At 40.5% G+C, this 11,526-nt stretch overlaps 1 protein-coding gene across 1 annotated transcript in view; it reads left to right on the top strand.

The window, feature by feature from the left end:
• Positions 1–8,496, top strand: part of SH3RF1 (SH3 domain containing ring finger 1) — a 172,219-nt gene extending 163,723 nt beyond the window's left edge. Inside the window, exon 11 of the mRNA XM_081812909.1 lies at positions 6,078–8,496. Within this exon, the coding sequence (XP_081669035.1) occupies positions 6,078–6,246 (169 nt within the window). The 3' untranslated portion in view covers positions 6,247–8,496. The remainder of the gene's footprint in view (positions 1–6,077) is intronic.
• The last annotated feature ends 3,030 nt before the right edge of the window (positions 8,497–11,526 follow it).

The raw sequence follows: 11,526 nt of genomic DNA on the forward strand, positions 1-11,526 counted from the left end.
ATTCCTTGATTCACAATGTAAATATCAACAGCTCCTGCCCTGGCAGAGTGCAGAAGCCTTGGATTCTTCTGGTAGAATTTTTACTGATAGAATTTCGTAGAGGTAGTTCTCATTATATACCGTTGGTACAGTATGAGATAGGATTCCCCCAAAGATTATAATGAAAGCAAGCATAAAATTTCCCCTCAAACCATGACTCTGTCCCATAAATCTAAAGTAAAAGAATGTGAGTAGGGCAGCCAGTGCCCTCAATGGAAAGAAGCATGCACGTGACATAAAGACTTAAGCAATCTCACAGTAAGAAAGGATGAACCTTGAGGTGTGTTGACAGGTCTTGGTGTCAGCGGAGACAATTCTCTGAGGAACAAAAGGATCCTTTTTTGTCACAGAGGCTGAGGAAAACAAGCAAGCAATGCTCTATCCTGGAGGCAGAAGATGTATAACTGATGACAGCAGAAATAATAGAACAGGTATCTTAGGCTCTATTTTAGGTAATGGAGAAAAAATAATTAGGATATAGTGAAGAGAAAACAGAAACAAAATATTTCAGAAAGGATGGCAATAAAAGAAAGTATATGTGACAGGCTTTTCTTTTTTTTTTCTCTTCTGAAAAAGAATAGATAAGGGCTTAAGGAGACACCGCACATCATCTCTGTATTTTGAAGCTTAGGAATTAAACTGATAACCACATACCTATAAACCCATCTCCTAAATTGGAAAAGAACCTATGATCTTTGATCAGGGATTAAACTAGAACACTTGGAAACACACAAATTGGATAGAGATAGATTTACAGAAAGTCAGTCGGGTTTAACCAGCATGATTAATTTGAGTTAGTGACAATGAACCCACTGGGTGAAGCAATGGATATAATTTACTTGGACTTCAAGCAAAGCTACAAAGCGAGCTAGTATGGTTTTGCCAGTGAAATACTTAATTGGATATTAGATTGCTGTAGCAACTGGCAGAAAGCAGTGCAGGTTACTTACCCAGACCAGGGTGATGGGCAGAATGCCTCCCAGAGCCACAAGGGATCCAATTTAGGCTGTACCAGGAGAGATTAGAAATAACAACAAAAATGTACGAATTACAGAGACTGCAGGAGAGGCCAGAAAAATAAAGGAATTAGAAAATTTATACAAATAAAAGATTGCAAGGGCTCATTTAGGTGGAAGACTGAACATCATAGCCCAAGCCAGGAAGATTGGCAATGGGGTATCAGTAGAGCTTCTTTGTATAGCAAACCTCTGTTTCTTGAATTCCACCTTGGTAACTGTCACAAAAACTGAGGGTCACAAAGCCAGCAAGAGGCAGAAGCCCATTCAGGGCCAAGACTGTGAGCCATGCCGTATACCTCATACATATTTGTCCTGTTGTGTGTGGCTTATTTCACTTAGCATAATATTCTCAAGGTCCTTCCATGTTTTAGTGTTTGTCAAATTACAGTCCTTTTTAAGGAGCTTTGCACCTTTAAAAAAATAGTTTTACTATACATTGTGCCTTTTGTCATTCAACATGCTTATTAAGAATTATCACAGGGTCATCTGGGTGGTTCAGTTGGTTAAGTGTCTGACTCTTGATTTCGGCTCAGGTAACGATCTCTGGGTCATGAGATCGAGCCCCGCATTGGGCTCCACACTGAGCATGGAGTCTGCTTAAGATTCTTTCTCTCCCAGGGCACCTGGGTGGCTCAGTCGTTAAGCGTCTGCCTTCGGCTCAGGTCACGATCCCACGGTCCTGGGATCGAGCCCCGCATCAGGCCTCTGGGATCTGAGCAAGCATGAAATTACTTCCAGCCATGGGGCTAGAGAAGATTTTGCAGGGGCAAATTGGAGCCAGGCTGTGGGAGGCTGATCAGGTGTGGATGGGCAGAGGTGTCATCACAGGGGGTTCCCAATGGAAGGAACCACATGAGCCAAGGAGTGGAGACGTAAAAGCCATATATGGTGGGCACATTCAGGTTTAGAGGCGTGTTTGGTACCTTCATGGAGATCATTGTAGATATAGAGAGAGAGATGGAGGTCAGATCATTGAGGGCTTTACATACCAAGCTGAAGATTAACCTTATTCACAGGTGTTGGAAGCCAGTAGTGATTTTTGAGCATTAGATAACTACAAGTAGAGTTGTGGGGCACCTGGGTGGCTCAGTCGGTTAAGCGTCTGCCTTTGGCTCAGGTCATGATCCCGGAGTCCTGGGATCGAGCCCCACATCAGGCTCCCTGCTCCTACTCTTTCTCTCTCGTTCACTCGCTCTCCCTCTCAAGTAAATAAGTAAAATCTTAAAAAAAAAAAACAAGTACAGTTGCCAGTGAAGAGTCTGTCAGTTCTGTGTAGACATGGAATAGGGGCAGAAGAGATGGAGGCAGGGAGGACAGGTACATTATTTGACCAGGTGGAAGGTTCACATGAGTTTGTCCACCAGGATGGTGGCAGTGACAATGAAGAGGAGTAGATGGGTACAGATTTTGAAAGTGGGATTAGCAGGTCCCATGGGAGGTTATGGGAGAGGGGTCTTCAACTCCTGAGGTTCAGAACTTCCCCAAAGCCCTACTCAAATAAAGACAAGCATAATCCAAGTAGGGCAGAGGGTGGAGGAACAGATGTGAAGGGCCTCTGCAGCTGTGCCTTACATCTGTCTGTTGGTCTGTAAACATTCTACTTTCCATGCCTGAGATAGTTGGCCAGTTGTGCCCAGAATTTGGCCTTAAGAGTCTGTGTTAGAAATCTGTGTGCAAACTACCTCACAAGGCTCGAGGCCAGGATCAGAGCTGGAAGATTTCTAAGTGGAGTCTGTTACCGCTGCACCTGGTAGTCTTCATACAATCAGGACTGTGTCACAGTTTCCATTATGCACATGGTTTCTCGTTCCACCCCCCAGAGGTTTATAACTTAGCAATGAAAATTTGCTCCCACTGGGAACTTGGCAGGAAGATTATGTTCTTAGCCCAGCAGCAGTTCTAGTTCAAAAAATTTTGACAAAATTGGTTTAGTGCATTTTATAAAATGCAAATATTAATCTAATTCACTTCAAGTTTTTCGAGAACTATTTTTGTTCCATTTTACCTTTAAGGCAGCTCACAGAGAACCGATGGGGAATACATTTCATGAGAGATCTACTCTGAATGCAATTTGAGTCACTTGTATGCTTCTTTTCAGACTTACAAAGCTTTGCTCAAATTTTAACTTGCCCCAAATGGCAACTTGTTACATTGCTTTTTACATGAATTTTTAGCATGTTGGCATCATACTTGAGAAATATTTTCATCTGGATCCCTTCCTTCAGATAAGTCTATGATGAAATTATTTGTCCCACTTTTAAAGATAGCAGAGAGGGAATTCCGAAACCTAACTTTATCATTCTCAAGTGTCAAGTCTCATTACCAGGCAGTTCTTTAGGCTGTGGCCTGAGTCTGTTTCCTGGGTAGAGATGGCCAGTGACTTCCTGGCCCATCCTTCACCCCCTCGAAGCACCAGACCCCTGCCTGCTTTTGCCTAAGCCATATGATGCCAGTGGGAGCTAGAATTTGGGAGTATAAACTCTGTAACAGACAGCGTGCTAAGAGCATCACACTTACAATCTTACTCCATTACATGACAGTACCTGTTTAAGTTACAGCAATCTCTTTCAACAGATAAGGAAGCTGAGACTGAGAGAGCAGAGATAATTAGCCCAAAGTTAAGCTACTCCAAATGACCTTTAAGGCTAAAGCAACCCCTAGCCCAGAGCTTCACACACAGTGCCTTTGCGCAGAGTGCCATGCCTCCTCCCTCAGTTCATGCTTGATTGGAACCCTGAACCTTGTGGGTTCAACATGTTAATCCATGTTTGAATTAACTGAAACTTTCTTAGAAATAAGTCAACCTCCATGCTATACCTTTGCTTCAGACCTTGGAGGATAATTTGGTTCATGTGCCCAAAGTAGCTCAGGAACGGTTTGGGCAGTCACTTGACTTTTGCAGAGATGCTTTTTCTTTCTTTTTTTTTTTTTTAGAGTAATAGTCTGGGGCGCTTGCTGTGATCCTTCTTAATGAGAGTCGGTTCAGGTTTTTATGAGATGGAGATTGGTGAAGCTAGCAATCTTCTGAAAGGACTGGGCTCTAATGGGTTTCATAGTTTAGGGGCAGTTCTATAGAATTTGTTATGACTATCATTATTTAAGCCATATTATTCTTTACTTACAGTCAAGAGTGGGTCCTGTGAGGCTGTAAACTTATTTTCTGACTTTAAGAACCAAACAAAAATAGAAGCTCAAAATCACCTTTATGACTGAATAGTGCATAACAGCAAATGGAGAAAGATGTATGTTCACATTTTCTAATTAACTGTTGCCATGTGACAAATTACCCCTAAAATTAAGTGGCTTAAAACAAAAATAAACATTTGTTACCCCACAGCCTCTGTGGGTTGGGAACTTGGGAGTGGCTTATCTGGATGGTTCCAGCTTGGGCTATTTCCTGAGGTTGCAGTCCATCTAGATATCAGCCTCAGTTGTAGTCATCTAAATGCTTGACCAGGGCTGGGGGACTCTTTCAAGTGACTCCTTCACATCACTATTGGCTAGTTAGTTGGCTTTTAGAAAGAGACCTCAGTTAGGGGCTCCTGGGTGGCTCAGTCAGCTGAGCATCCAACTCTTGGTTTTGGCTCAGGTCGTGAATTCACAGTTGTGGATCCATGCTCAGCGGGGAGTTTGCTTCAGATTCTGTCTCCCTCTCCCTCTGCCCCTCCATCTCTGTCTAATAAATAAAATCAAAGGAAGAGAGAGAGGGAGGGAGGGAGGGAGGAAGGAAGGAAGGAAGAAAAGAAAGAAAAGAAAAGAAATAAAAGAGACCTATTACCCACCATGTGATCCTCTCCATAGGGATGTAGTTTTTTCACAACATTACAGCTAATTTTCCCCAGAGTGCATGATCCAAGAGAAACTAATGTAGAAGCCACAATGCCTTTTATGATCTAGCCTCAGAAATCACAGTTACTTTCACAGTATTTTATTGGTCACACATATCATCCCTGTGCATTGTGGGAGGAGATCACACAAGAGTATGAATATCAGGAGGCAACGGTCACTGGGGCCGGCCATCTTTGAGGTTGGCTACCATACACCACCTTTTCCCCCCTTTGATTAGGAAAAGCAAGAGAGAAGTAAAGGAGAGCAGTAGTGCTGGAAAAATGGAAAGATAAAGGATATGGGGCACAAAACCTCAATCTGTCTTCCATGGCTGTTAATCATAATTTTGCAGAAGGAGACTAAGGAGAAAGGAAGAGGGGAGATAGATAGTATTAAACCAACAAGGCTTCTGGGGGTTTTAAGTGATAATTAAACCTTTTCCCACTAATATCAGAGTTGAAAACCAATAGAGAAAGAGACACAGTTATCAGACTAATGGAGATCAGAATGTCAACCTCATTACTGGTGGTGTTAGATTGAATTTGTGGCTATGGTCCTCCCCTCCCTGTCTAGACCTTAGGACAGCCTGCCCGAGGGAGAATTTGGGTATATAAGGCAGATGAACTTCCTTAGAATTGCTGCCTCATCCACGTCAAGCCCCAGTGTAAGGGACACAGAGAGACAGACTTCCAGACCCACTTCTAGAAGGCAGGCCTGACCCCTGACCATTCCATGCTTCCAGTGTGGAAGCAGAGGCAGAGCAGAACCCACTCAGCCTGGAGGCAGGTAGTTCAGAGAGGACTGAACCCACCTATTCAACTGCTTCTCTTACTCACCAATCAAATAAATTCACTCCTTTCTTCTTGGAGAAGATGGAAGGACAGGGCATTTCCTGCTAGGAAATGGAATAAAATTTTCGCTATGGGAGGGCACAAGAATAGCTTTCCCTGTAAAGGTCATTCAAACCAGTCTAGGTCATCGATAGCGAGCTGTTAAACATCCAAACTCTATTAAAACCTAGTCTCTACAAAACAGAAAACCTAGTCTCAGTTGTTTTACGAATGTTAGAAACAAACTTATGTTACTTCTTATACTGTTTATGTTTAAAGCTGTTTTAGACCAGTAGTACACCATTTTTTTTTTTTTACTACTTTGAGTGACTTTAACTAAAATATATCTCTTTTTTTCTAGGCACAGGGTGGTAGTTTCCTATCCTCCTCAGAGTGAGGCAGAACTTGAACTGAAAGAAGGAGATATTGTGTTTGTTCATAAAAAGCGAGAAGATGGCTGGTTCAAAGGCACATTACAACGTAATGGGAAAACTGGCCTTTTCCCAGGAAGCTTTGTGGAAAACATCTGAGGACACTAACATTGAGAAGGCTGAAAGTCACATCACACAACAAAACAGCACAAAGCAATTTAATGGAAAGAGCACATTTGTGGACTTCCAGATGGTCAGGAGATGAGCAAAGGATTGGTGTGCAACCCCAGTGCCCCCAGCACAGTTAGGCCAGCCAACAGCGTGAAGAAGGCGTGTGTGTGTGTGTGTGTGTGTTTATGTATGTGGGTCCTGTCACTCTGGATTCTGATGTGTAAGGTGTGCCTTGTACTGTCTGATTTACTATACAGAAAAACCTTTTTTAAAAAGATATATAGCTAAAATGGACAATTGTTTACAAGGCTTAACTAATTTATTTGCTTTTTTAAACTTGAATTTTTCTTGTAATAGATAAATTCTTTGGATTTTGATTTTAAGAAATTATTAATTTATGAAATGATAGCTAAGGAGAAGCTGGATTATCTCCTGTTGAGAGCAAGAGATTTCTTTTTGACATAGAATGAGCCCCTCCCCCCCCAACCTGTGTTACTTTTTTGCTTCTTTAAGCCAGAAATGCCAGTTCTCTAATTTGGTTTTCCTCTTTGGGAAACCAAAACATATAACTGAATCAGAATCAATAAAGGCCTGGGGTAGGGAGACAGAAACTTGAGAGAAAAGAAGTTAGCGGCTCCCTGTCTTTCTGGTTTGGTCAGGAATCACCCTTAAGACCTAGTCCTCAATATAATTTTGTGGGTTTTTAATTTCCCTAGAATGAAGTCAGTGAAGTGGTAAGAAAAAATAAAGCACAACCCTTGAACAAAAATGTATTCAGAAATATATTTAGTTTTATAACAGAAGGAGCTCAATTCATTGGTTGGAAATTGGGAAAATTGAAGTTGTACTCCTGAGAATGGCTATGAAATGTAATCGCCATTTTTATGCCAAGTGATCTGCATGCCCAGGACACAATAAAACGTTTGTGCGATTGTGGTGGTAAGTGATGCCCTCGTGCTTAAGTCAAAGGCTATAAGAAACACTGTGAAAAGTTTACATTCATCCATTGTGATTCTTTTCCCACCATCTTGCATGTGTTACTGGATTCCCACAGTAATATAGACTGTGCATGTTGTGTATATTTCATTGCAATTTCCTGTTGAAGTTAGTTTGGGCTCAGAAGTGACCAGTGCAGGAGGTGTAAAATAAACAACGTTCTTTTCGCTCCTGACCAAGGTCTCTGGGTGTACTCCCTCCCTCCCTGGCTAAGGCATCCATCAGCCGTTATACAAGTCATTAGTGAAAATGTTCCTTTCTGTCCTCCCAGCTGACTGATATAAAGGATGAGCCAGGAGACTGCTCCTGTGACAGTTCCCTTGCGGCTCTGGGAGGCCTTGCACCAGTGAAAGTGCCCACACCTTACAACTGCAGCAGGATCCAGCTGTGCCCATCTTTTTATATCCATTCTTTGATGTCATTGACCTCTCTTCCCCATTACATTCCGGTGCCACGCAGTTGTGGGTCTGGGTAGTCCTAAAAGCAAAAGGAGGGAAGACAGCCTGGTAGTGAATGAAATTGTTGCTACAGTTTTCTTGTAAAAAAACAAAAAACAAAAAAACAAAAAAAAAAAGCTTTTTCATTTTTTACTCTAAGAATTACAACTGGGAAATAGAAACGTGAACTGAAAAGTCTTCTTGCAATAGCAAGAGGTTTCATGGTCTTAAAAAGATATTATGTGGTTGAAAATGAAATCATTCCTAAATTAACCTTTTTTTTTTTAATAAAACACTGTACATTATGTTCCTGTGTGTTGAATTTTTAAAAAATACTTGGATATTCATGTAATATATAAAGGTTTGGTGAAATGAACTTTAGTTAGAAAAAAAGCTGACATCAGCTTTCATCTGTGTAAGTTGACACCAATGTGTCATAATATTCTTTATTTTGGGAAATTAGTGTATTTTATAAAAATTTTAAAAAGTAAAAAGACTACTACAGCTTAAGATAATTTTTTACCTGTCTTTTCTCCATATTTCAAGCTATGTGATTGAAGTACCTCTGTTAATAGTTTCCTGCTATGAAGTTGGTTAAAATTTCATCTGTTAATAGATCACTTAGATAATATAATGTATGGGTTTTCTATTGGTTTTTTGGAGACAGTAGATGGAGATTTTGTAACAAGGGCTTGTTACACAGCGATATGGCAATGATAAAATTGCAATTTATCATTCCTTTTCGTGTTAATAATTTGAAGACTGGAGAAAAGGTTCAAGATTAAAATTTGATGTTCAATCGTTATGTGTCCCTTGCGTTAATTCTTAAAATTTTTCTTTTTTCCTTTTTTTAACCTGAGATACATTTGATGTAATTTCTACTTCATAAAAATTCTTTGCATATACCTCAAACAGAAGATGTCTGCAGTAATCAATTTAGTGGTTACAATACATTTTACCTCTCCCACTAACGAACCTTTTTGGTTAGTTCCCCAAGAAGCTTAAAGTCTTCTTAAAAGAGCCTGTGGAGTTTTATCACTTCTGCTTCTCTCTCCCCCCTTCATGGCAACTAAAATGTCTGGTGGCCACTAGAAGTTGTTTCTTAGCCACAGGAAGAAGTACTAGATCTATAACCCAACTGTATGATAACCAGTAGGTCTCAGCAAAGCATGGGAACATCATCTTTAGACTATGATTTTACTCTTTCATGGAATGCCAACAAGTTATAACATCAGAATTCAAGTTTGGAAAATGCTTTTAACAGATGTTAGGCTAAGTTGTTGAGTGTATCCATATGAAATTTTTTAAAAATTTGTTTGAACTAATTAAGCTATGTCCTTATCGAGGTAGCATCCTATTGAAATTATTCCTTTCCAAGAGAAAGAATTTGCCAAGCTACCAAAGTAATGGAGAGGATATTTAGAAAAGAGATTAGCCAATGTCCAGGCTTAGCAAGGCCTTGCCCTTCACTAACTCCTGTGAACTGCAGACTACAATGGGATATGCTCTGGTATATATGGATATATCTAATGGGACTTTGTTCCTGGGAATAATTACCATCAGAGACAATAAGAAGCTACTGGAGTGGTAATCAGCCAATATGAACTGGGACAGTTTGAAAATACTCTGATTTACAAATGAATGTTTCTTTTATTCATTTTGTGTTTCTTATTAATAACTTTCTGGCTTGGCTTGTTTCAATTTCCATTTCAGAAACACCACCTTGGTCTCACTCAGGGCAAATTCTTACTGCACTGCAATGATCCAGACATCCAATAATCATGTTGAAGGGACCTGCAATTCACATTAATCTTTGAGCCACCATTCAATACTATTATTATATGGCAACACTAATTTAGTGATACTGTTAAGTCTCCAAAGACAACAGAACTATCCCTACTGGTAATCAGTGAGCCAGATGTCACTGCTATTGCTTCCAACTTAAATAAGAAATTTGGTTCCAGAAGGCTTTGACCTTGAGTTGAATATTTCAAGGTCTTAATCCTTGTAAAAGTACTAGAAAAAAACATGACAGATTTCAGAGTGAGAAGGCCTTCCTAAATATGACTCAAAAATCAGAAGCCATGGGGCGCTGGGTGGCTCAGTTGGTTGAGCGGCTGCCTTCGGCTTAGGTCATGATCCTGGAGTCCCGGGATCAAGTCCCGCATCGGGCTCCCTGCTCGGCAGGAAGTCTGCTTATCCCTCTGACCCTACCCCCTCTCATGTACTCGCTCTCTCTCATTCTCTCTCTCTCAAATAAATAAGTAAAATCTTTAAAAAAAAAAATCAGAAGCCATAAAAAAGAAAACATTGATACCTTCAACTACAGAAAAAGTATCTCCATGACAAAACACCGTAATCAAAGTCAAAAGAAAACAATTCGGAAAAAGGTATTTAACTCCTGTAACAAAGAGAATTTCCTTTATATATAAAGAGCTCCCACAATAACCACAAAAGCCCAAAAGTAAAATTGACCAAGGATTTGTGACAGAAACTGCCAAATGCCTCCCAATATTCATTTTCCAATTCTCCCTTTTTAACCGATATCTGGGCAATGTGCTCAGTTACTGCATCCAGTTTTTCTCGGATGCACCCATGTTACTAAGTTGTTGAAATACAAGCTAAAGTGTTAAAGGAGACTTCTGGTAAGTTTTCTTAAAAGGGTATACACCGTTTAGCCATTTTGCTTTTCCTTTTTCCAGCTACAATGTAGACTTGATGACTGGTACTCTAGCAACTGTTGAACCATAAGATGACTTTTAAGAGGGAAGCCACATTTTAATGTGGTAGAGGAGAAAAAAAGAAGGAGCTTGAGACCCTGATACACTTGTGGCCTTCATGGCAGCCCAAACTACTCATCTTTAGAGATGATTTATGTGAGAATAAGTCCCTTGAGTGTAAGCCACTGCAGCCTGATCTTAGCCATAACCGACCTGATACCAATAAACTGACAGTTCAGGGGTGCCTGGCTGGCTCAGTCAAGACAGTATGCGGCTCCTGATCTCGGGTCCCATGTTGGGCATAGAGCTTACTTTTAAAAATAAATAAAAGGGGCGCCTGGGTGGCTCAGTCGTTAAGTGTCTGCCTTCGGCTCAGGTCATGATCCCAGGCTCCTGGGATCGAGCCCCACATCGGGCTCCCTGCTCCGCGGGAAGCCTGCTTCTCCCTCTCCCACTCCCCCTGCTTGTGTTCCCTCTCTCGCTGTGTCTCTCTCTGTCAAATAAATAAATAAAATCTTTAAAAAACAAATAAAAATAAATAAAGAAGGGACGCCTGGGTGGCTCAGTCTGTTAAGCATCCGACTTGATTTCAGCTCAGGTCATGATCTCGGGGTTGTGAGATCGAGCCCTGTGTCATGCTCCACACTCAGTGGGGAGTCTGCTGGAGATTCTCTCTCTCCCTCCCCCCGTCCCTCCCCCTGCTCTCTATCTCTCTAAAAATAAATAAATGAATAAATAGTTTATCAAAAGAAATTCAAATATATTAAAAGATGTTCTACTTCTTTCCTAATGTAGATGCACATTAACAACAGTGAAATATGTTTCATCTGTAAAATTGGAAACTAAAAACTTACGTATCACTGTGTTGGCAAAGTGAGGAACACTTAATATTTTGCTAATGAGAATGTAATTTGATAAAATATCTAGGGAGAGCTATCTAGAAAATATCAAAATTTTAAATGCATTTACCCATTCTACTTCTAAGAATTTGTCTTCCAGGTATATCTATTTATCAAGTAAAACGACAGTACCATATTCATTGCAGCATTGTTTATACAAGCAAAATATTGGAAACAACCTAAATGTCCACCAATAGGAAACTGGGTTGAAATCTA

The sequence above is a fragment of the Leptonychotes weddellii genome, chromosome 2, assembly GCF_054177405.1.
Source record: "Leptonychotes weddellii isolate Sample4059 chromosome 2, ASM5417740v2, whole genome shotgun sequence".
In the NCBI taxonomy this organism is placed as follows: Eukaryota; Metazoa; Chordata; class Mammalia; order Carnivora; family Phocidae; genus Leptonychotes; species Leptonychotes weddellii.